At 29.4% G+C, this 23,393-nt stretch overlaps 9 protein-coding genes across 16 annotated transcripts; 4 read left to right on the forward strand and 5 right to left on the reverse strand.

Annotated features, from left to right (window-relative positions):
* Nucleotides 1-62: 62 nt before the first annotated feature.
* LOC126920541 (protein AATF-like) lies at nucleotides 63-3,106 on the forward strand. Of its 3 annotated transcripts, none has more exons than XM_050731103.1 (3): nucleotides 63-322; nucleotides 602-901; nucleotides 967-3,106. In XM_050731103.1, exons 2-3 carry the CDS (start codon nucleotides 690-692, stop codon nucleotides 2,318-2,320), a joined length of 1,566 nt encoding a protein of 521 aa, XP_050587060.1. In that variant the 5' UTR covers nucleotides 63-322; nucleotides 602-689; the 3' UTR covers nucleotides 2,321-3,106. The 3 variants fall into 3 exon arrangements, with proteins under 3 accessions (XP_050587060.1, XP_050587059.1, XP_050587062.1); XM_050731102.1 differs by having other exon boundaries at nucleotides 63-235; XM_050731105.1 differs by lacking the exon at nucleotides 63-322 and adding an exon at nucleotides 384-461.
* On the forward strand, nucleotides 2,952-6,104 carry LOC126920538 (uncharacterized). Of its 2 annotated transcripts, none has more exons than XM_050731089.1 (3): nucleotides 2,952-3,106; nucleotides 3,430-3,753; nucleotides 3,841-6,104. In XM_050731089.1, exons 1-3 carry the CDS (start codon nucleotides 2,952-2,954, stop codon nucleotides 5,309-5,311), a joined length of 1,950 nt encoding a protein of 649 aa, XP_050587046.1. In that variant the 3' UTR covers nucleotides 5,312-6,104. The 2 variants fall into 2 exon arrangements, with proteins under 2 accessions (XP_050587046.1, XP_050587047.1); XM_050731090.1 differs by lacking the exon at nucleotides 2,952-3,106 and adding an exon at nucleotides 3,137-3,239.
* A 146-nt stretch (nucleotides 6,105-6,250) lies between these two features.
* Nucleotides 6,251-9,854, reverse strand: LOC126920535 (ribosome biogenesis protein BOP1 homolog). The gene is made up of 8 exons (XM_050731081.1): nucleotides 9,446-9,854; nucleotides 8,425-9,312; nucleotides 7,684-8,362; nucleotides 7,414-7,623; nucleotides 7,058-7,335; nucleotides 6,891-6,990; nucleotides 6,616-6,811; nucleotides 6,251-6,543 (listed from the first exon to the last, which is right to left on the reverse strand). Exons 1-8 carry the CDS (start codon nucleotides 9,554-9,556, stop codon nucleotides 6,390-6,392), a joined length of 2,616 nt encoding a protein of 871 aa, XP_050587038.1. The 5' UTR covers nucleotides 9,557-9,854; the 3' UTR covers nucleotides 6,251-6,389.
* Nucleotides 9,855-11,052: 1,198 nt separating this feature from the next.
* LOC126920542 (RAB6A-GEF complex partner protein 2) lies at nucleotides 11,053-13,380 on the reverse strand. Of its 3 annotated transcripts, none has more exons than XM_050731107.1 (7): nucleotides 13,234-13,380; nucleotides 12,697-12,884; nucleotides 12,507-12,628; nucleotides 12,262-12,369; nucleotides 12,022-12,171; nucleotides 11,802-11,914; nucleotides 11,053-11,720 (listed from the first exon to the last, which is right to left on the reverse strand). In XM_050731107.1, exons 2-7 carry the CDS (start codon nucleotides 12,816-12,818, stop codon nucleotides 11,190-11,192), a joined length of 1,146 nt encoding a protein of 381 aa, XP_050587064.1. In that variant the 5' UTR covers nucleotides 12,819-12,884; nucleotides 13,234-13,380; the 3' UTR covers nucleotides 11,053-11,189. The 3 variants fall into 3 exon arrangements, with proteins under 3 accessions (XP_050587064.1, XP_050587063.1, XP_050587065.1); XM_050731106.1 differs by lacking the exon at nucleotides 13,234-13,380 and adding an exon at nucleotides 12,994-13,130; XM_050731108.1 differs by lacking the exons at nucleotides 12,697-12,884; nucleotides 13,234-13,380 and having other exon boundaries at nucleotides 12,262-12,379.
* LOC126920543 (DNA repair protein XRCC4-like) lies at nucleotides 13,175-14,858 on the forward strand. Of its 2 annotated transcripts, XM_050731110.1 has the most exons (3): nucleotides 13,175-13,304; nucleotides 13,540-13,581; nucleotides 13,699-14,858. In XM_050731110.1, exons 1-3 carry the CDS (start codon nucleotides 13,275-13,277, stop codon nucleotides 14,479-14,481), a joined length of 855 nt encoding a protein of 284 aa, XP_050587067.1. In that variant the 5' UTR covers nucleotides 13,175-13,274; the 3' UTR covers nucleotides 14,482-14,858. The 2 variants fall into 2 exon arrangements, with proteins under 2 accessions (XP_050587067.1, XP_050587066.1); XM_050731109.1 differs by lacking the exon at nucleotides 13,175-13,304 and having other exon boundaries at nucleotides 13,438-13,581.
* On the reverse strand, nucleotides 14,828-17,480 carry LOC126920544 (achaete-scute complex protein T8). Of its 2 annotated transcripts, none has more exons than XM_050731111.1 (4): nucleotides 17,255-17,480; nucleotides 16,427-16,595; nucleotides 16,148-16,348; nucleotides 14,828-16,088 (listed from the first exon to the last, which is right to left on the reverse strand). In XM_050731111.1, the coding sequence occupies exons 1-4, from the start codon at nucleotides 17,294-17,296 to the stop codon at nucleotides 15,658-15,660; spliced, it is 843 nt and encodes a 280-aa protein (XP_050587068.1). In that variant the 5' UTR covers nucleotides 17,297-17,480; the 3' UTR covers nucleotides 14,828-15,657. The 2 variants fall into 2 exon arrangements, with proteins under 2 accessions (XP_050587068.1, XP_050587069.1); XM_050731112.1 differs by having other exon boundaries at nucleotides 14,828-16,076; nucleotides 17,255-17,476.
* A 1,082-nt stretch (nucleotides 17,481-18,562) lies between these two features.
* Nucleotides 18,563-19,684, reverse strand: LOC126920090 (vasopressin V1b receptor-like). Its single transcript, XM_050730018.1, is given in 3 exon segments — nucleotides 18,563-18,803; nucleotides 18,993-19,262; nucleotides 19,680-19,684. Coding segments are annotated over 3 exon segments (405 nt in total). The 3' UTR covers nucleotides 18,563-18,673.
* Nucleotides 19,638-22,102, forward strand: LOC126920241 (KIF-binding protein). Its single transcript, XM_050730317.1, has one exon. The coding sequence runs from the start codon at nucleotides 19,683-19,685 to the stop codon at nucleotides 21,459-21,461; it is 1,779 nt and encodes a 592-aa protein (XP_050586274.1). The 5' UTR covers nucleotides 19,638-19,682; the 3' UTR covers nucleotides 21,462-22,102.
* LOC126920252 (60S ribosomal protein L14) lies at nucleotides 22,047-23,334 on the reverse strand. Its single transcript, XM_050730347.1, has 4 exons — nucleotides 23,194-23,334; nucleotides 22,763-22,864; nucleotides 22,325-22,519; nucleotides 22,047-22,238 (listed from the first exon to the last, which is right to left on the reverse strand). The coding sequence occupies exons 1-4, from the start codon at nucleotides 23,194-23,196 to the stop codon at nucleotides 22,089-22,091; spliced, it is 450 nt and encodes a 149-aa protein (XP_050586304.1). The 5' UTR covers nucleotides 23,197-23,334; the 3' UTR covers nucleotides 22,047-22,088.
* Between the last annotated feature and the right edge of the window lie 59 nt (nucleotides 23,335-23,393).

The following is a 23,393-nucleotide window of genomic DNA, read 5'->3' on the forward strand; positions in this document are numbered from 1 at the left end:
TAATACAGTTTAGTACAGTTGTACATACTACTATACGACTTGTGATACAGTCTGCTACTGAGTACAGTCGTAGAGATATATCGTGTGATCGAATGTAAAGACATAGTACGTGAGGAAACTGAAAAAAACGATATTGAAATAGAAAGGGAATTCACAGGGGTCTTTTGTGTCCTTGTCTAATAAGCATGCACATTCGTACAGTAAATATGAAGCGTAACACTGATCAAAGAACGGCGTAAGTATACACGTCTGATCAAATAAGGATAGAACGGGCTTATATGCAACGTTTTCTTTCTATTCGTATATCGCATCTACTTTCACGGTAATATATGTTATGATTTGACATGACTCCGTCGCACACTCTATTCTTATATCTTTATGAATACAATATAGGTAATAGTATGGTCTTGGAAATGTTATCTGTTGTCCATGTGTACAGTACATATGTATAGTACATAGTAGTATGTACATGAGTCCGGATAATATTATCAGTTTGCTATTAATTAACAATTACTAAAAATAGAATATAAATATATTGCATATAGACTTCAATGAAATTTTATAATCGATGATATAACAATTATAGGTTATGTTATTATAGGTTATGTTCATCAACCCGTATAGAAAGGTGCACGTGGTAAAATTCATCATTTATAATTGAATTAATACACATTTGTTTGACCGAAGCAATGGCTTTAAAAGCAAAGAAGAAAACCTTAGCAGACAAAGTGAATTCATTAGTTACTACAACACCAGTAACTTTTAATTCCGACGATGAAGCGGAAGACACGAAAGCAAAACTAGTTGATCGTTATGATGAAAGTGATAATTCAGATAGTAATTTTCAAATTTCGGAGATACGTAGACGAAATGTGGATCTCTTGGATCAAGTGGACGAAAGGTACGAAATTTTACTTCAATTTTATTATAGAATTATTTAATGGGATCATTATTTCTCTATTATAGGTATAAAGGTAAAAAAGTTTCAAGAAAAGATATATATGAGGATGATGATGATGAAGATTCTGTTGTACAAAGCACATCAGAAAGTGAAGATGAAGAAATGAATAGTATGGAGCAAGAAAGTGATGATATCAACAACAGTAATAATGAAGAAGATATGGAAGATGATGATAGCAATATGGAGGATAGTGAAAATGATCATTCGAATGAGGAAATGAGTTATGACAGTAAAATAAATTTAGAGCAAGATTCTGAAAATGAAGATAGTAAGGATATTCTTTTTACACAGCAGGGGACAGATATCAAAACAATATCACAGATAAATATAAGAGCAGATATAGAAAAAGGTAGTTGTGTTAGAAGTCAATTAAAGCTTTGGGAAAATTTATTAGAAATAAGAATAAAATTACAAAAATGTTTAATTACGAGTAATCAAATGCCGCAGCATGATGTTTATCAAAATTTTAAAATGGATGCAGAATATACAAAAACAACTGATGAAGTAAAAAATAAGTTGAAGATATTATTGAATAATATGTTACAGTTGCAAACTTTCTTTTTAAAACAATACCCCGAAACAAAAAATTTATCTATGTCTAATAAAAAAAGGAAAGCTGAAGAAAGCACAGATGAAATAGCAAATACAGAAGATCCAATGGATGAAGAAATTCTTTCAGATACAGAGAATGAAAATGAAGATACAGATACAATTTCAGACAAATATAAAGAAAACTTTAACAACAATGTATTTAGCAAAAAATTGAAACTTAAAGACTATGAAAAGATATTAAATGATAATCACAAATCATATATAGAATATAGAAATTCTGTTGTACAAAAATGGAATGAAAAGACAAGAATAACTAGTGGTAAATTAAATAAAGGTATGAGTGAAACAACTCTGAAACAAATTGAATTCGCTCTAAATGATAAAGAAAAGTTGCTTAAAAAAAGTAGATTGAAACGTTCAGAATATAAAATTGTTGGTAAGGAACAAGTAACAGAAGATAGTGATGGTAGAAGAATTCAAGACTATGATTCTGAAATTTACGATGATGATGACTTCTATCATCAACTTTTAAGAGATTTAATTGAATATAAATCATCTGATATCACTGATCCTATACAACTTAGTAAACAATGGATAAAATTACAGAATATGAGGCGAAAAATGAAAAGAAAAATAGATACAAGAGCTACTAAAGGTAGAAGAATACGTTATAATGTACATAATAAGTTAGTAAACTTTATGGCTCCTATTACAACAAATGATACATGGACAGATCATGCAAAGGATGAATTATATAGTTCTTTATTTGGCAGAATTAAACCACCAAATGTAGAAGTTGGTCGTTAAGTTTAGCACAATTAATAAAATGTTAATTTTATATATTTTAATCAAAAATATTTTATAAGATTTACAGAAATTTGATAATGAAATACAAGCAAAAATAATTATAGTTAATATTATGCAATAAAATAAATAAAAAAAAATTTGTTTATTGTGTATATAATAATACAAGAGTGTTTAAAATTTTATACTTAATGATATTCATTTGAATATTATTTTTTGTAGCCTTATCAACAAAATGTTGTTGTATATATATAATTTTGTTTAGTAAATAAAGTAACTTTATATTAATTGATTTAAAGTCATTATAAACAGATTGGTCATATTCATTTTTTTTATTATATTTATAAGGAGAACATCAGGGAGTTAAGTATAAAATATTTAATGTAAACGTGACTATCTATATAACCTGCAGGTATATTTTGCATATTTTTCATGTAACAGAGTTGCGCCCTCTATCTATTTTGTGTCAAAATAATAAACTGCATCAATTAAACGTGATTTACGTACAAAAATAATTTTGTCCAATTTTTTAATGCAAACGCATCACTGTGTGTCTCCTCTACGTCCGTTCTTTTCTTAATCAACTACGTCAAGCTTTAGAACCAGTAGTCTCACTATTGTATTTAGTTGATCCATGGTTCATGTCTATTTCGTTTCATTCTACCTAATTCGACCGGCGATTTCGCTCGAAGGAGCAGTTATGGATTCTGCTTGTCAAAATTCAGATTTTAGCACTAAATATTTGCTGGGTCAGTTAAATATAGCCAGAAAAGAAATTAATAATTTAAGGTATTATTTGCATTCTTCTGTCCCATCCTATCTTTATGAGTTCAAAGAATTACTCAAAGAGATATCAACAAGTTCTACTCAAACATGCTGTTTTCTGCATACTTACATATTTGTAATGTACATATAACTATGTGTATGTATGTGTTCGTATATACATGGATTGTATGACTATTACACATACGTAAAATAAACGATATAATTAAAAATACTACAATTTTTATTAAAGTTAAAAATTTATTAAATTCATATTATATTTTATACCTTATTAAAATTTTATTTTACTAATATGTGACAGTTTATTGTATTAATTGTAATTTCCACAGACAACAAATAAAGAGTCTTCGATATATACATGAAAAAGATGTTGACAACATAAAGCGTCTTTTGGAATCATTCAGAAATAGACCATCTATGTCTGACGCAAAAGTAATAGGTCCAGAAGATGTGAAACCTAGCACTAGTACAGATGATGATACCATAAAATTAAAACCAATTGGAGTAATATCTACTTGGTTTCCTAGTAAACGTGGTACACCTAGACAAACTGGAGTCTGTGGAAAAGTACCAGGAAAATTGCTATTATATAATTCAATATTTACTAATCCTGATCATGCACTTGAAGGATTACAAGATTTTTCACATATGTGGTAAGATAATATATTATTATAGTAAACAATTCTTTTTATTTTATTTATCCCTAAATAATTAATACAAAATCATTTTTCTCTCAATAGGGTTCTATTCTACTTTCATAGGAATGATTCAACACATGTTCGTGCCAAAGTTGCACCACCAAGATTAAATGGTACAAAAACAGGTGTATTTTCTACACGTTCTCCACACCGTCCATGTCCAATAGGTTTGAGTTTAGTAAAAATTACAACAATAGAAAATCATACAATTTATTTTGAAGGTGTAGATATGGTTGATCAATCACCTGTACTAGATATAAAACCTTATATACCACAGTATGATAGTCCTATATATTTTGAGAAATTAAGTAACAGATCACAAGAATCTAATGTAGATGATGCATTTGAGTGCATAGAAGAAACTGCCAGAAATCAAACATGTGACGCATTCAGTACTAATGTTAGTCTTGGGGATGAAACAAGAAGTTTACTTTCGGAATCTTATTATAGAAAAGTTATTAACAAAGCAAATCAAGAGACAGATGTTTCTAGAGACGAAGAAATTGCTTTAAGGTTACAAGCTGAAGAGTTCCAAAGAAATTCAAACTTTGAAAGTTATTCCAGTATGAGACATTTTTCTGAATTAAATGATATCAGTTTGCACAATAATAGCACATTACAACATAGCATAGATGTAACCGATATACATAGAACTGCTCATACATTTTCCGACACTTTGTCTGATCCGCGGACAAGTTTGAATATAGTAGGACATAACGTACTTTCGTCTGACGTGGAACAACCAGAAAATTTAGTAGATATAAATAATAGATTACAAAATATTAACGTAAATGGTCGTACTAATATCGAATCAACATACGGATCAAGAAACGTGGGATCTAATTACACAGAAACACATGCTTCTCGGTCTAGACTTTTAGATGGAGCTGATGGACCAAATACCATTTGTGGTACAGACATAGATTTAATTCATCGACGATCGTTAAATTCGAGAATTGATAATTCTCCTGTAAGAATGGGGGTACGCGAAGCTCCTGATGGAGAAGAAGGATTAGAACCACAAATCCTTACTCCTTCACAACATTTACCGAATCAAGTAATAAGAACAATGTCAAACAATAGCTTACCAGACAGTGGAGACACACATTTATTATTCTCTTCTGAATCGAGAAACGCTGAGAACAGAGAATCGGGAACTAATATTTCTTCGGAGATAAGAATTCCAGAGTGGATATCGAGACCTCGAACACCTCTATGTGTAGTATTTAACGATCGTGCTTTGATTCAATTAAACGAGATTTTAGGAACTAAAATAAATGACCAAAAAATAGCCATTGAAAATGTACTTCGCGAGGATCCTAGATCGGTATATCTGAGACAACGATGGGGTAGCCAATTTTATACTTTTTTAATTCATGATTTACACATCACTTGTAGATTTGACGACAGCAGGGGTATAGTAACAGTTTTTCAAGTCAGACACGCTGGTCGTATTTGCGAATGTGGAGAGCCTGAGTGGCAATGTTTGGGTCATTCACCACCCTCTTCTTAAACGTACGCATATGTGTATGTATGTATGTATGTATGTATGTATGTATGTATGTATATGAATACGTGCATATTATTTTTAAATTTGTTGATTATATTGTAAAAGGTGATAATGAGAAACTTAATTTATACACCTTTAGGATATATTGTATGTCATATTCACTTTATTTGTGAATCAACGAATATTTCGTACTAGCCTAACATTTGTTTAAAGCAGTAAATTATGATTATATAATAAGTCAGAATTCGAGATGTTAAATAATCATTAGTAATTCAATCAAAAATATAAAAATTATAAATACAAAATTAATATGAAATTCTGTTGTGCAAATCAAACGTTAAAAACATTATTTTTTACTCATTTACAAATGAAATTATTATTATCGTCATGTGTAATATAATTTTTAAATAAGTTTACTTTCAGTAAACTAGAGACTTCAGTAATATACATTTCAAGATCTATTTCGATGTTTATTAAACAGAAAATTACTTCCTACATAAAAAGTCGAACTTGATAAAGTATTCGATTACATAACTTTTTTACATCTTATAATTTTTGTACATTTCGAACTCATTTATTGATAACTTTACTAATGGAAACGATCTTTTCTTTTAAAATTTTTAAACTTCTTTCTACATACGTCTAGAAACTAGTCTTATATCTTTCGCAAGTGCGTTATATATATTTAAAAGATTTATCTGATTTTTAATTTAAGATGCATTTAGATATCAAGCCTTTATAAATCATGTAAATTTTGATGTATAAGAATAGATAAATTTTTTATTATTTTGATTATAGAATATTTATTGTATAATCTTTCATGATTTTTTTGTCGTAATTATACTATCGTATTTTATCCTGTTACGATACAAACGTTCCTATATGTTTACTTTTTGTAAAGGATTAGAATACAAAAGTTACGTTTCAAATTCACGCACAAAATAAAACATTTGGAAAAGAATTTATTCTAATTTTTATAGTTCTAAATAATTGTTCATAAAAAAATTTCTACGTTATGTAACATAATAATATTTGTTTCATTGCATTATTTGTTAACTAAAACTATAAATACATATACAACTCAAGTATACATTCGTATTGTTGAATCTGCACCTGCAGAAAATACCCATGGTTGAATAGGGTGAAACATCACATCCAAAATACCAAAGTCATTATAAGATTCATGATTGCATAATCTTTTAAGTGGTACAATTAATGCGTTTTGCAATAAATCACTGAAATACATTATGAAATAAATAGTACATAATGAACAATGGTCAAATAATTATAAATGTAAGTTATCTTACTTGTACACCATTCCATGAGAGACAATAAGACCTCTGTCATCAGCACCAGATGCAAAAAGTGGATATCGTTTATGAAATGCAACACTGCGAACGCCTGTACCATGCAAACGTAATGTCTGGTAAGGTTTTGTACTTAAATCAAGATCAAACCAAAGCATTTTGCGGTCGTATGTGCCTACTAGAATATTGTCACCTCCTGGAAACATAAGTACGATTATTAAACGAAATAATAATGATTTAAGTACTTACATTATTCATATAATGTCCAATCTTACCTGGATGTATTGTCATTGATGATATCCATTGTGAATTTGATAGCAATTTTTTAATCATTTCCTGTTTTATTAAATCGTATATTCGAACATTTCGTTGAGTCTACAATTATTTTATTACAATTATATATTTAGAATTATACGTTTAATTTATATTATTTTCTACTTACCGCTACAAATAAATACGGCCTAATTGGATGAAACAAAACACACTGTATTAAACCTTTTGACCTGGTGAAAGGCAATTGAGATCTCCTTTTTGATAATTGATTTATTAAGACAGATCTGTTTTGACCATCTGGCATAACAGTGGCAAAATAATCACCTTTACCATGCCAAGTTACTTGTTTTACTGTTTTGAAATGATTTAAAATTACCCTAATTCCATTAGTCCAATATTCATCTTCTGCTTGTTCCCACTGAACAGCAGTTTTCACTCTTTCATTTACTGTAACAAAGATACAAGTACACATTTTCTATAAAGTATTTTTATGAAGAATTGTATAGAAACTATTTTTTACAATACCTATAACATCACTTTGAGGTACTATTTCTAATAATTGATTTGTTTTATTAGTAATTAAATGATCTCCAACACCAGGATTTATTAATAGAACCTTTTTATCTGCAGCTACCGCTATAAGCGATAAAGATTGATTTGGACACCATGCCACAGATCTAATTACCCCCCCACATGGTACTGTTTTTACACACCTGCCTGTTACTATTTCCCATACTGTAAAACAATGAACACTGTTATATATAACGTATAATATTTCATAGAAGATATACTTACTTTTTAAGTTCATATCATCACCACCAGAAGCTATATATTGCCCCATTGGTTCTGCTGTAATACTTCTTACCATATCTGTGTGACCTTTAAATACCATAGACATTGTTGTAGGGAAAGGTTGTAGATCCTTTGGACTTGGCAATTGAGGTACTAAGGCTTCTGGTTCTATTGTTAATCTCATTTTCAATGCTCTAGGGCACAAGTACAAATCTAGGCACCTTTGAAATCTTTCTTTAACATATTTAGGATAGGCAGGTACTTCACGGAGAGCATTATATTTTTGTGGAATGAAGTGTAATTTTCGTTTCCATGGTGTTGTCTGTAATTTATTCCATTCTTTTAATTCCTTTTTATCGAATAAGTATTCTGGGGGAGGATTATAGCTTTCTGCATGTCCAGGTAAATGTCTTTTTGGTGGTGGGATATGTTTATGAATTCTACGCATTTCTTCAGCTTGATCATCTGATTGCCACAACATGTAAAATTGTGGTTCATTTCTCTTCTTCTCCCTTTCTTTCTTTAATTCCGCTGTTGATTTTATCCAACCCATCTTAAGTGCATGAACTAATTTTGATACTTTTTTAGCTTCTGATTTAGATGGTAAGAATGAACGTTTATGTTCAGGAAATTTACGTAATGGTGTCTTCATCACCTCTGAAGTGAACCACTCTACCCATGGCTGTAAGATAATAACATAAAAACGTAATTCCTGAATCACTAATAAATTAGAAAAATACTTACAGCATATTCATCAAAAGTTATGTCCGGAATTTTTCGTTTTTGTATCCTTGTAATCAAATCTATATCTGCTTCACTTAATACAACATCTTGCCCAGTCTGAGGATCCTTAATTGTTCTCCAAAAATCAGGATCTTCCATTCTTTTCAAAAAATTGTCTAACTGGTCACCTTTTTGAGGTTTTATAATTTTTTTACCATCCCAATCATAACCAATATGATCATATTCATCATACCACTTCATTGGTATGTTTCCAACTGTGTTACGAATATCTTCTTCATCAGAACTATCATATTCATATTCATCTATTTGTTGATCTGTTACTAACTTATCATGATTTGATAAGTTAGATTCTATACTAGATTCTGTATTCTTCTTAGTACTCCTTTCTTTACATTTTTCTAAATCTAATTTTAAATTTTCTTTATTTTGTACCTTACCTTTTTGTATATCTTTACCAGTATTTGATTCGTCTGATTTATTCATTTTATTTATAAGAGTTTTGCTTTGTTTCTTAGTCTGTAGTGTATTAGATATATTCCTATTATTAACATTAAACATAGAAGATCCACCTTTTTTTATTTTTGCAAATTCATTATCTTTAGATGTTGAGGGAATTTCAGAATTTTCACTTTTCTTTTTCAAATTTTCATCCTCGCTTTCATCAAGAGAAATATTTTCTTCTTCACTTTCAAAATAATCTTCATCAAGACCAAGATCATCTGAATCTGTCTGAAAGCTTAATTCATCTTCTTCATCATCAGATTTAAAGACAATTGGATCTTGTTCAGTGTCTGATACAGAAATATCTTCATTTTCATTTATTTCTTCATCTGAACTTTCATCATTGTTATTTACTTCAGCAGACAATAAATCTTCAGTACCTGAATCCTAAATAATATTTTTCGTGTCATGAAATATAAATAATAAATGACATTTTCGAAGTACATATATTTAATAATAATTTAGGCAATTTGGTTATGTTTTCTTATAGGTTAGAACATATCGATAAAATAAATGTTACCGATTCTTCTTCAAATGTAGGTTTTGGTGAATCCGTTTCTCCTTCTCTAACATTATTTGCAGTTTTTACGTTATTTAGCTTCCTCTTTGAAGTTTTCCGTTGATTCTTCATCTTCTTTTTCGCATGTATACAAGTAATAACGAGGTTATGTATGTTTCACGTGTTGACGAGTACTTTAAATTTAGTTATATGAGAGTGCGGACTATCAAATAATATGTACGAGTTCTTTGGACAAAGGGAGGGGATTTTGGCGCTCCTCTCGCCAATATTAAAGCAAGACACCTTCGCGTTCAAAAATTCAGCTAGCTGCACACTCACAACTGATTGGCCAACCGTTTCGAAAATTCAGAAGCCGTAGCAGTGAGCTAAAGAAGATACCTTGCAGAACAAGAGTAATAAGAAAGATTGAATAGCGCAATACATTAGAATAGGTCGACTACATGTGCATAGAGAAGTCAGGCGTTAAGCTAAATTTGTGCCAAGAACTAAGAACAGTATCCTATATATAATCGTCCCCTCAAAACGTCATATTTTAGGAATAAGCTCGAATAAGTACTTACAATTGTACGTGTATACCAAAGAATTTCTAAAAAGAAATAAATATCTATTTATCATAATATACCAATTTATCATTGATTTTTATAAAACAATATTATCTACTTCCTCCCTATTTTATTAATTTGATAAGAATAAATTAATAAGTCAGTTTTAATTGACAATAATCACATTTATTAATTGCTTACAAAAAAGTTGAATACCTTTTATTAAATACACTAAAATCCAAAATGCAATTGATAAAATTTTCATTTTATGAATGTTAACACTTAGCTAACCGAATAGGAAGATCTCCCCTCTGTAAAGAACATCGCTGCGTGACCGAACGGGGAGATCTCCCTTTTTGACTTTAGCAACGCGTTTTCCTTTTTTTTGTTGTTATTATCAGTTATTGTTTAGCTGGAATTGTTCCCAATTAATTGCATCACTTTTTCCGCTTTTATAAATATATAATAAAATACACCAATTTAGTGGTGTTAAAATTAATTAAAAAGTTACACTATCAGTTATGACTAAATAAAGTTATAATCGAACTGTACCACACTATAAAAAAATATTAAAATGCATTATGAATTTTTAATTTCACGTTCAAGTCGTGTTATTTATCTTTTGTCATCTTTAAGGTTTTTAGTTTTACCTATATTTTTTGCATAAACTACAAAAGATAATTGTTATATACTTTGAATTTGATGTTTTGTATAAATAATATGTGAAATCGTTAAATAAAATCATTACCGCAAAATATAATTAGTCACTTAAATAATTTTAGACTTCTTTGTCTTTTAAGTAGTGAATATTAATCCTTGATACGTGGAAAAATGTGCGGTGGACAGCGTATAGGTTGGTTTGTCAGATAGCGGTGGAAATGTTTAACTCGCTGTAACGCGCGCGGTTGGATAAGTGTTAAATAAATGATTTATAGATATACAAAAAAGACATGCATTTATAAGATTCTTTACTATTGTGTGAATAGAATATTTAAAATATATGAATTATTTGTTGTCAAAATGATTTGCTTTGATAAATTCATATTAAATAAATAAAACACTTCATCTATTTACGCTTTTTAATATACATTATTTTTTCGACATTGTTATATCAATAATTAAGAAAATGCGTGGTTTAATAACTATTAATGAAAAATAATAAACCTCTGTGAATTTCCAATATAACAAAATTTCACAATTTGTTATATCACTGTATTATATCTACTTTGTTGTGCAGTATTAGGCGGCGTAGTTGTTGGATGAATATGAACAGGTAAATCCCATGTCATCGTTTCAACATCCAAGATCAATGGTCCTTGCCAATTAACAGTACTTTTATTGGGCATTTCTACTAATTTGGAAGTCGTAACAAATTCGAAGTGTAGTCTCCATTTTAGTGTCATTAAATCAGTAGTAAAATCTGGTGTTACGTGTAATGGTATGGGTAATACCAAATGGGAATATTTTAAACCCATACACATTTCGTGGTGTTTGTTGTAACTGACTAAAGTTGGTGTTGAGGCCTTTCCTCGTCTGTACTCTTCTGAAATATGTTCCTCTGATTGCAATGCAACAGATACTTGCGCACAAGAAACGGTAGCATTTGAGAAATCAAATGTTCCGACTATGTCTTCTCCAAATTTGTACGAATTTTTAAAAAGACAAAATCTCACAACGCGCCCACGTCCGTTTGTAATATTATAAAAATTTGGACTGCGTCTAGCTGTTAAATTCTAAATGTAAAAATAAAATATTAATTAATGCTGCATTTATATAACAAATATAAATTTTTATGTAAAAAGAAATTAATAAACCTGAAGAGTTTGTAGCGCAACGTCTAATGGAGTATCTCTGTGTTGTGTTTCCATAAAAGGATTATTTGGACTCAAGTCAACACTATCATTACAAGCAGTTACTTCAGGCAATTCTGCAAATTCATGAATAAAAGCAGCAGCTTCAGTCACAATTTTTCTACAGTGATTTAGTAGAAGTAGTGCTAAATTATTAAAATTATAAAATTAGATAATATACTACCACTTAAAGAAAGTACTCTGAATGGAACTCTAAGTAGCTTTATAGCGGTGTTTACTCGTTGTGTTCCAATTGTGATTTTATATGAATACTTTACTGCATGTCCTCTATAAGATGGAGGTGCATCACTTGGAATTATCTCCCGATAAATATCTGCAAAATTTAAACATTAAACAAAAATTTATTTATATAATTTTGATCATATTTTTGGGCTATATGTCCAAGTTCCAATTAGATACTCACATGTTTTACTTTCACCAGGAGATAATCTTAAATCACAAAATAAAATTTTTGGCTTTGTATTTAGAACAACATGACCATTATCCTGTTGCCATGGTGCAAAGGTTGTATCTGAAAAACACTTATTATAAAAAACAAACTGAATGAATTAGAAAGTTACATTTAAAATAATTAAAATCAAAGAAAGAAATTCTATATTTCTTCATGCAACAATTAGAAATAATTATTTTAAAATACCATAGACTTACTTGCATTAATAGCTGCTAATTGTGCTGTCATGTTCAGCTTCTCTGAGAAAACAATTTTATTATTTGTGGAACATTGGCAATGAACTTGTGCACTAGCCCACGCGAGACTCTCAAAAATATCACTAGAATTAGTTATGATTTATGTGTAAAAATTTAACTCTTTAATATAAATAAATAAATTACTTATTACCTATGACTTTGAGATATTTGATGAATTGGATTTAATGGATTACTAAATGTGACCAAACATTCTATAACTTCACCGGAAAAATATACAGGTCCTCTAATTAGTTTTGCTGTTATCTCAATCATGATTTTTATTATAAAAATTATGAATATACATTTAAGTAGATCTCACAATATATTACTTGTTGTTTTCTGGAATATATTAATTCATATAAAAAATTTGTTTCATAATATTTTATACTACATATTAAAATTGTATAATAAATCAATTTTCAAACGAAATTCAAAATAAATTTCATACATTATTTTCAATTTATAAAATGAAAATTTTAAACATTATTTCACCACTTTATTCTATTATATACATATTATATATATCTATATTCTATTTTGACGTTTAAGATTCCAAGTATTAATCTAAGTCTAGAACTATATGAACATAAAAGAACCAATACATACTATTACACACGTTATACACGGTTTACATGGCCTAATACAAAAAACTTAAATGTCAGTTTACAATCAAAATATGTGTACTTACATCTCCGTTCTTTGATATGTTTTATTTTCCGTGCTGTTCATATGCTTTATCTTCACTTGATAATCCAACATGTAATTATTGATATTATTGATTATCAGAAGCGCTCGTTACAGTGATACAACTTATTAACAAAATGTTACTTATTTTTTTAATATTCCAACCGATTTTTTGCTTTAAATGACATAACCTACTTAATAACAATTACATATAATTGCAATGACAAAAATAACGGCATGTAAAATTTTTAATCAAATTGATAACAAATATTATACACTTCACGTAGAATGGTTTAATTTACATTTTAAGGTAATGCTGTTAAATTCAACAATGTCGCCGTTAGCTGGTGAGGTTAGTTCACAAATCAAAGAAATTAAAGATTTGAATTTAATTAATGTAAATCCTAAAAAATATGTAAGTTTTGTTATTTTTTAATTAAAAATGATTAACAAACAAATTACATTGTAGATGAACACCAGAAATATAAATGATTTTTCTAATGAATTATCTAAATCATCTGATGAATATATCGAAGAGACTAAGAAAATACTTTGTGGGAAAGATACAAAAATTCAGTTTTTCCTCCAAGACAAAATTTTAGAATGGAAAAGTGATTTATGGACTCTTGGAAGAATTGAATTGTGTATTATTTCAGATTTCCAAATAAGGGAAAGTTTTCAACAATTGTTGAAATTTTATCAAAGCATTCAAGATAAGATGACAGTATTAGAAGAAGAAAATAAAAATTTAGTAAATGTAAATAAAGAAATAAATTCAAAGATAGAAAAATTAATAGAAATCAAGATTACTATGGAACAGGATCTTTATAAGAAGTTTATAGTAGTTTTAAATTCAAAGAAAAAGAAAATTAAAGAATTACAAGATGCTATAAAAAAGAAAGAAAATGTTAAAGAATCAGTTTTTGATGCATGTACAGACGAAGAATCTGAGAAAGAAGATGAAACTGTGAAAGATACTTCCACAATTATCAAAGTTAGCAAAAGAAAGTCACCTAATTATAATAGCCCAAAAAGTATCCAGAAAAGTGAAAAAACAAATCATATTGTTGCTGATAAAATAATTCCTAAGGCATCCACCAGTAAAGATTCTACAAAAAATGAGTTATATACTCCAGATGAGTATGTAAAAGAAATGAATAAGAATGAAGAAGAAAGTTGTAGTCTTAAGAAGTCAAGAAGTAGTCTGAATTTTGTTGAAGAAGAATCTGAGGAAGAATTATTTTCTCAATAATGCAAGTTGATCTATTTATAACTTTTATTTACAATTGTATATATTTTAAAACACAGATTGTGCAATAAATAATTGGAATTAGTATTTCTTATTTTAATGAAACTTAATTCATTAAATTATTTTAATTGTTTAACTGTTTTAATTTAAGATTTTTATATAAAATGTTTTTAACTTAATAATGTACAAAGTATATATGAACTATTAACGTAAATATTATACAATATATAATATTGCTGTAAGTACAAACAGTGATTTTTTAAAAGTAAGATTGATTTTGATGTATATGAATTTTGTAATTAATTACATAATTGTAATGTACATATTGAATAAATTCCTTTTACTACCTTTTAAAAGAGGGAGTATTAGAAAAGGAAAAACTACTTTATTAAATTTTATAAAATATTGTACTATCCTCTAAACATGAAAGTAAGTTCAATAATTCGGAATATGTAAAACTTCTTTTTTCTTATTCAATTCCGTAAAATTACCAAAAATTATTTATTCGAAAAGGATTCATTTATCAACGATGCGCGGTGGTACGATTACTTTCACTTCATAAAAATCTTCTCTAAATATTCTTCAAAAATCCTCCTGAATATAGAAATCCAAAATATTTAAATATTTAATTAAATATTAATTATCGTCGTTTACTCAATGCAAGTGAGAAACCGGGCTATTTAACTCAGCGGTTCTTACGAGCTAATATACGATAACCCCTCAGAGTTAATTTCACTCATCATAAGTCATGCATGGATTTCAGTGAATAGTAGAAAAATTTCATTTCAAGTATAAATTGGACCTCTTTTTCTCCGTTTTTGACTTTCTTGAACTCACAGAAGCAGCAGAGTATAGCATATGGCTCATGTTGCAGACTAGAGCCGAGGTTCCTCGTCCTGACCAAACAGATGGTCCTGAGAGCTTGCACTGTAGGGCTAATACAATAATCTATGCAAAGGTCTTCTGTAGAAATGCATTAAATAAGCGTATTTTATTCCCTCTCCTATAAGGACCGTACTAGAAACTTCATACCAGGCACATAAAGTATTCAATACGGTAATTATGCTTTACTAATTACTTTTAATTAAATATCCATTTCTTGTTGTAGAGATTGAAATCGTGCGTCATTTCTGCTTGAAAGATCTTAAGAAGATCAATGGTAATTTCATTGCGAGTGTATTAATGTCGCGCTTCGTAAAAAAATTGTCGATCATTTTGTTCCGGTTGTACTCGAGGGTGAATAGATGAAGGTAACGTTGACAGCGAAGGATTAACGAACGGTGCGTGATAATCGTAACGACAATAAGCTAACGATTCCCATCGAGGTGTATGTTGCATATCCAAAGAAGTATTTGTAGTAATTGGTGCACTATTAGCATAGTAACTCCTCTCAGATACGCTCGGAGGGTAACTGTATTGTGGCTCTAAAAGACTTTGGAGGTGTCGTATGTACGTAATCGCATGCCTAAGTGATTCGATCTTTGAAAGCTTTTTGCCGGGTGGTTTACAAATCGGAAGCTTCGATCGTAGAAGTTCGAAAGCACGATTCATGTCGCGCATTCTTGTCCGTTCACGGTCGCAAGCTGATTTTTTGTAATCTGAGAATAAAACTAAAATTAATTTAATAGTAGTAATATCTAAATTTTTGGTTGTTTATTATTTTCTCCACCTTTCTCAGTTTGCGATGGTTCTCTTTGGATCGATTTTATGTTGGTTTCATGAAGAATTTCTAAATGAGGATGAGTGTTTATCACTTCCGGTTCCGGAACTCTTATCACAAATACTCGATCGTTATTTTGTTGACGATCTTCGAAGTTTTCATCCTGCCATGATCTTCTCACAAAGTGTCGTCGAGATATATTTGTATTTTCTATACATAAATATTTTGTTGTTATTCTTTAATTATTTTTTGATAATTATTATTTTTAAATATTGATATAACTTATACCTGACCCATGTCTTATTAATTGATTCTGCAAATATTGGTCGACGTTGGGAATCTTAGACGGTGAGCTTTCTTCTTGGCTTAAAATTTCTTGCTGTTGCTTAGAATTTTTATCTAGATCCAACAATATAGGCGAATGAGGACATTCTTCATTAGTGCTATCATTTTCTGACTAAAAACAAAAAGAATTTGTTTTCAAGTATTCCATTTTATAAGATGGAGATCATAGGGCATCTTTCAACTTTTATAGCTTTTTCAACTTAAGATGGTAGAGTCAAGTGACTCATTCAGTATAATTATAATTATAATTATAAATATAATTTCATAAGTTACCTTTCTTTTTTAAAAATGCTTTTTGAAGTAGAAAATTCTTACCTAGTATATATCGATTGGTTTAATCATCTAAAAACGTTTATTCGTTTAATTCTTGCTTTCGAGTTTAAACGCGCTTTTCTCGAAAGTGTATTTCAATCGTTAATATCTTAAAAACAAATTTTCTAGTTAGTTTGAAAATTCGCACAATTATTCTTTACACATATACTTTTCGCTTAATTTATAATATATTACAACTTTCAATTCATTTATGAGTCGCAAAGTGAAGAGATAAAACACGCCGCAAGAAAGTTTAAATGCATTAACTAATAACCAGTACTAATCGCCAAAAAAATGTTGAAATTTTAAATATGAATGAATATGTACAGAAACTTTCAAGATGCTATATAGTATAGTTTTTCCAAACGAAAATTCTCAAAATTTCCTATAAAGTTATGTCTCCTAGTAGGAATACTTCCGACTTCGGACTCATGTCAGCAAGGGGTTGAAGGATTTTACCTCGTTTCTCGACAATTCGTTGCCGTATTCCTCCGAGTCCATGTCGAAAAATCAAACTGTTATCAATAGAGATACCGGCTGATCGTTCCTGGGACAATTTGGACAAGAAAGTTCCAAAGGTACTGTCGATCTACCTTCTTCGAGAAACTTTCCTAAGGCATATATCACACGCGACTGTCGAACTCGTTTGTCGTTGGATAAGATGTGGATCGGTCACAGACAGTCGTTATTAATGTTAATTTTATCCATTTATTAAGTATTCAGGTGTTCCAACAGAGATTCTCAATTTATGGAGAATCGTCATTAGTCGGGTGATCTTCGGTTCAAGGGTACAAGCTGCTTAAGTAAAGTTGTGCTAAACTTTAAGGGTTCAGACTTAAATTCTTGCGGAGAAAAGATATTTTTAAAAGTTTTTCTTGTATTACTATAGATTCTTTACTTAATACTTAATGAATTTAGATTGGAGGCATTTTTCTGTTAAACTATCCAGAACCAGCTCAAATATAGTGATGGCTGACGTGTATTGCTCATTGTATAAAACTGTATAAAACTATCGACTGTAAAAAGACTTCGTTGTAAAAAACGGCTGTAACACTTTATTGCCGAGAATCATTTTTAAAACCATACTTGAGCTTATATTCAATTTTTTTATTTAATTTCAACAAATAATACGAGAGTTTCTTCTTATCAAGACAAATGAGAGCCACTGGGATGATCGGAATAAAAGTGGGAATGCAAACATCGAAACATAATAGACGCCCGCTCGATGGAAATACTAATGACACAGACGATGCAAGTATAACGGATTGCGAAGAATAACGATCATTTTCGAGAATGCGTTGGAAACTGTATCTTTATAGAAAAATTAAGCATTTATGTGTCTGGGGGGAAGATCAACCGGATATCGAATATATTAAATTATTCTCACAGGAGTTCTTAATCGCATCATTTGACAACTAGCTCATCTTTACCATTCATTTTCGTTCATAAAATATATTTTCGTTATAAAATATATATAGTAACATGATATTACCTCTTTGAAATATAACAATTGAAATAAAAGTGCGTTGTATACTTTAAATTTAAAACGTAGTACAATTTCGAAATAGTAGCTTGGATATTTTTTGCTGAACATTTTCATCTAAAGAAAAAAAGTTGTTTTAAATGTAGATGTCTTTTTTTCGGTAAAATAAGAAATTAGGAAAAAGTTCGCAATTCATAATTATGTAATAAATAAATACAGAGATTAATACAATTTGTGAGACGTTTTAGAAGCTTGAGGATTGTTAAAATTAATCCTGTAAGCAATTTTATTTAACGTATCATTGTATTTCTTGAATTATCAAATGATCTTTCTTTTAATTATTTTATTATTATTATTATTGTTATTATTATTGATAAAGGAAAAAGAAACATTTTTTAATTGCACGTTGCCCACAGTGAATATCCGATAAATGACGTTTTCGTAATTAAATATAAAATGATTAATGCTATGGTTTGCTTTACGGTATTAATCAAAGCCTTAAACTTGTTGCAGGAAGTTGGTGCTCTTATATTTTTTTATATTGACAAACTTTGCAATAGCATAATGTTTCCACGTGTTTATGCACATTCTGATATATGTATAATAGATAGATCTTACCAAATAACGCAAATTTTCTCATAACGAACTTAAAATGTTGTCAAATTCCTTGGTACGAAAATATAAAAATATTACGAAATAATATGAAAATATTACGTTTGTAGAAATATGAGAAAATCAAAGAATACATATATGTATATATATGTAATATTACGAACTTGCGGCAGGCATAAGAGAATTACGATAACCCACGGACAATATATCATAATCGTGGATTTTTTGGAGATAACGTTATAATAATTAAGAGAATAACAAATTGCGTAATATCTATCAATTATCATTGTTGTCAGAATGAATATGTTTAAATAAGGATCTAGTGGTTGTAAAAATTATATAATTTTACAAAATATTTTTCTTTTCTGAAATCTATCATTATTTCGAATTATTAAATTAAATATTGAATTAAATTGATAAATTTTTCGTAAATAGAAATATAATTTAAAAAATATTAACGTTTCCTTTTATTAACTTTCAGTTTAGAAAAAATGTAACAAAACTTCCAATAATCCTATATTTCTGTTAACAACTATCTCTATTAAGTTGATTAATTAGCGGAAAGTAATATTCCACACAAGTTGCAGAAATATATCTACCAATATCTACCAATATGTTTTAATACTTTTAAATAATTGATCTCATACTTAATATATCAAAATATTCAGGTGAATTCATGCAACTACGTTTAAATGTTCAAATCGCCATGTTGTGACGTGTCAGATCATTATGTAGCCAGCTAATGAGCATGCTCGAGAATGTTTTGTATTTACGTTTTAGAGACAGTACGGCATGGAGTCGAAAGGTAAAATTGCAAACATACAAACAAAATTCAAGGATGTTCAAAAATTATTGGATAATCTTGAAAAACATAAAATGAGAAACGAACCGTATAAAATAAAATATCAGGCAATCGAAGTATTAAACTCGATGGAAGTAGATCTGACTAACATTTTGATGGATATACCAGAGGAGGAAAAAGGGGAGGAGATAATAATACTTGCTGTGGTACACTTAAATCTTGGTTTATTACATGTCGATACGGAAGAATTTAAAACAGGCGAAGAACAATTCATGAAATGTATAAAATTATTGAAAAAAAAAGAGCTAGAACCAGAAGCTGTTTTACCAGTATTAAGTGCTTTGAATCAGTTGGGTATTATATGGTCCCAATGGAATCAACCTACAAAAGCAAAAGACTTTTTAGAACGAGCAAAGAAAATCTATAATGACTTTATAGATACTAATAAGTCATGTAGAGACCCCATTAATATGGCCCAGAATTTTGGCATTGAACAAGTTAAATCTGAACTAAGTCCTAAAGATGTGTTAGAGAAAATTCATACTTTAACGTTATATTATTTAGCTCAGGTATATCGTTCCTTGAAAGATCATCGTCAGTCTGCAATATATTGTCACATGACCCTGTGCAGACAATTAGGTCAAAATGACATTATGCAAGATTTAGATTATATCGATTGGGCACTAAACGCAGCCACATTGTCGCAATACCTTATGGAAAATACTAGTTTTACTCAAGCAAGACATCATTTAGCAGCTGCAGCTTACATATTACAAAAATATGAAGATATATTGAAAGAGAAAACTAAAAATAATGGGGAAAGCGAAGCACTTGCAGCTGAGTGGGAAAATTTTAATCACAGAAGTGCAGACGTTGCCAGATGTTGGGCCAAATATGGAATTTTGCTTCTGATGTTATCAAAAGAAAGACTTTTACACAAAACAGAATCAGAACAGAATAATGATCAGTTGAATAGGGATTCCTCAAAGATAATTGATGACCTAAGGTTCAATGTCCTAGAAAAAAAGATAGAGTCAATTGCTAATCAGATTACGGATAAATATTTATTAGATTTTGAAGATGCTAGATTAGTCTTTCTAAATGTTCAAAAATGGTTAGAGCAAGCTAAAACATATTATACTTTAGAAAATCATGCATCTGATCATACATCAATTATACAAGATATTTCTGTAACTTATAAATATTTGGCATTCTTTGAAGAGCATGAAGACAGGCAAGCAAAAATGCACAAAAGGAGAATAGACATGTTAGAAAATGTTATCAAAGAGTTAAACCCTCAGTATTATGAATCTGCTTGCAGACAAATTTGGTTTGAATTAGGAGAAATATATTCTGATATTCTTGATATAAAACTTGACCGCTTACGATCGTCCGATGAAAAACTTGCACCACAAGCGCTAACAAAAATTAATCACTTAGCAAAAAGTTCCATAAAGAATTTTCAAGCGTTTCTCGATTCCTTACATATTCGTAATTCTAGTTCTGGTATACAAGAATTTCCTGATGAAATAATGCAACCAGCCTTATTTTCTTACTTTCACCTTGGCAGATTGTACAATAAAATTATATCTCCTGACAAAAACATCCAATTGCAAAATACGCAACAAAGTATTAATGCATATAGATTTATAATTGATTATTGTGAAAAATATCCTAAAGCAGCTGAGGTGATGAAAGTAGAATTAAATCTATGCAAAGAATTGATAAATTTATCGGTACTTAAATCAAATCATTATCAATCAAAGTAAACATGTTACAAGAAGAAATAATTGTTAAATAAAGCTATATTTCATTGATGCACACGTAATTTAATAAGCTGTTCAATTTAACATTATTTGTGTAAATTGTGAATTGCTCACAGAGCATTTTGATTCAATTCCATATCTCTTTCATCTCTATTGTTGTGATAAATTTTAATATTCCGTTTTCGTAATTCTAACAATTCCTTCATAATATTAGGTCATCCCATAAGTTCGTGCCGACCTTTGTGTATACATTCCATATTTTAAAGAAAAACAAGAGAACTTTCATCGAGACGGAATAATGAAAAATGGGAAGAAGTTGTACAACGAGAGGGGGATTACAATTTTTCATGAAACTGAAAGGTATGTAAACAATCTTAACATATATAACCGCTCGAAAAACGGTACGAACTTATGGGATGATCTAATATGATAGAACAATAATATAAATACGAATGATATAAAAATGTAATGTACATGTATATTATTTCTCTTTCAGATTAAAATTTGTTGCTAGTAAAGTTTCCTAGTTAATTTTAATTTATTTTCTTAACACGTAGATAAAAGGTATGAAAAAAACAATCAATGTAATTATGATAAGACAATTTTGTATTTATTTCATATAATAAAAAATCATTTTTTCTCCACTTTTTTACTGGCACCAGTAGCCTTTACTTTCTTAACCTTCTTTTTCAATCTGTAAAACGCAACGGTTCTTATTTTATTTCTGATCTGTCTTGCTTTTCTTAGCTTAAAGCGGTCAAAATCACTAAGTTCCAAACGCTGAAATTGAATAAAAATGTATCTTAGTTACTACCCAAAATGTAACTACATATGAGAACGTATTCTTTATAAATTATTAAACCTACTTTCTTCTTAGCTTCAACTTTTCTTGCCCACATAGTCTGTTTCCAAAGGTCATTAATATTTGCAGCTTCCCATGCCTTACGTACAACACGGGTGGATCCAGTATATGGGAAACGTATACGGAATTTAGTTAGGTGGAGCTCATTTAACCTCATCTCACAACGTGGGACATTTGAAGCAGGACCATCAACCAAAACCTAGAAACATAACTAAAGTTTAATATACAATGTTTATTATATCTATAAAAGGAAACGATTAAATATTTTGGCATCAGTTAAAGCATAATGACATCAATTAAATATCAGTCGGCAATTCCTATCAAGATATTGGATCATCATTATATTACTATTTAAAAAAACAAAAACCCAATTTTGTACAATATTAAATATCTCAATTTAACAATTAATAAAAGATATAACATATTTATAAAATTATCTTACCCGATTTTGATCGATAATGTCTACAATAGCAACAAGTTTACCCTTGTACGGGCCATCGCTCACATAAGCGACGCGACCAGATTCTACAAACCTTTGGAACGGCTATTGAACAAAGAAACAATCCCATTATTTTAATAATAATAAACAATTATCATATTACAGCTGAATTTTATATCAGTTATTGTCTGTATAGGTATAAACAATAATTTGCAACACACAAATCAACCACCATGTGGCCGAAAACTGTGATAAGTTTAAGGTTATATCAAATAATTTTTTATATATCTTATACATTGTCAAAAATAAATAAATGTAAATTAAACTATATAATGTACGTAGAAGATCTTCTTATTAAGACAACACCCTTCATATATAAATACCACAAATTATACGTGCAATATACGCTAAATTTAAAAACACATTTCACTTACCATGGTTTACCGGAAACGAAAGACCAATATAATCTATAACCGGACAAAGCATTGATGATATCAACTGTTGAAAGTAAGTTGTCTCTATTAAAACTGTCTTACAATAAAATTCCCTAGATGTAGCATAAGTAAACCCCAAATACATATTGGATATAGGTCCTAAACTTACAGCATTAAATCGCATTTTTGATTTTCATATG

This window comes from Bombus affinis, chromosome 9 (assembly GCF_024516045.1).
Source record: "Bombus affinis isolate iyBomAffi1 chromosome 9, iyBomAffi1.2, whole genome shotgun sequence".
NCBI lineage: Eukaryota > Metazoa > Arthropoda > Insecta > Hymenoptera > Apidae > Bombus > Bombus affinis.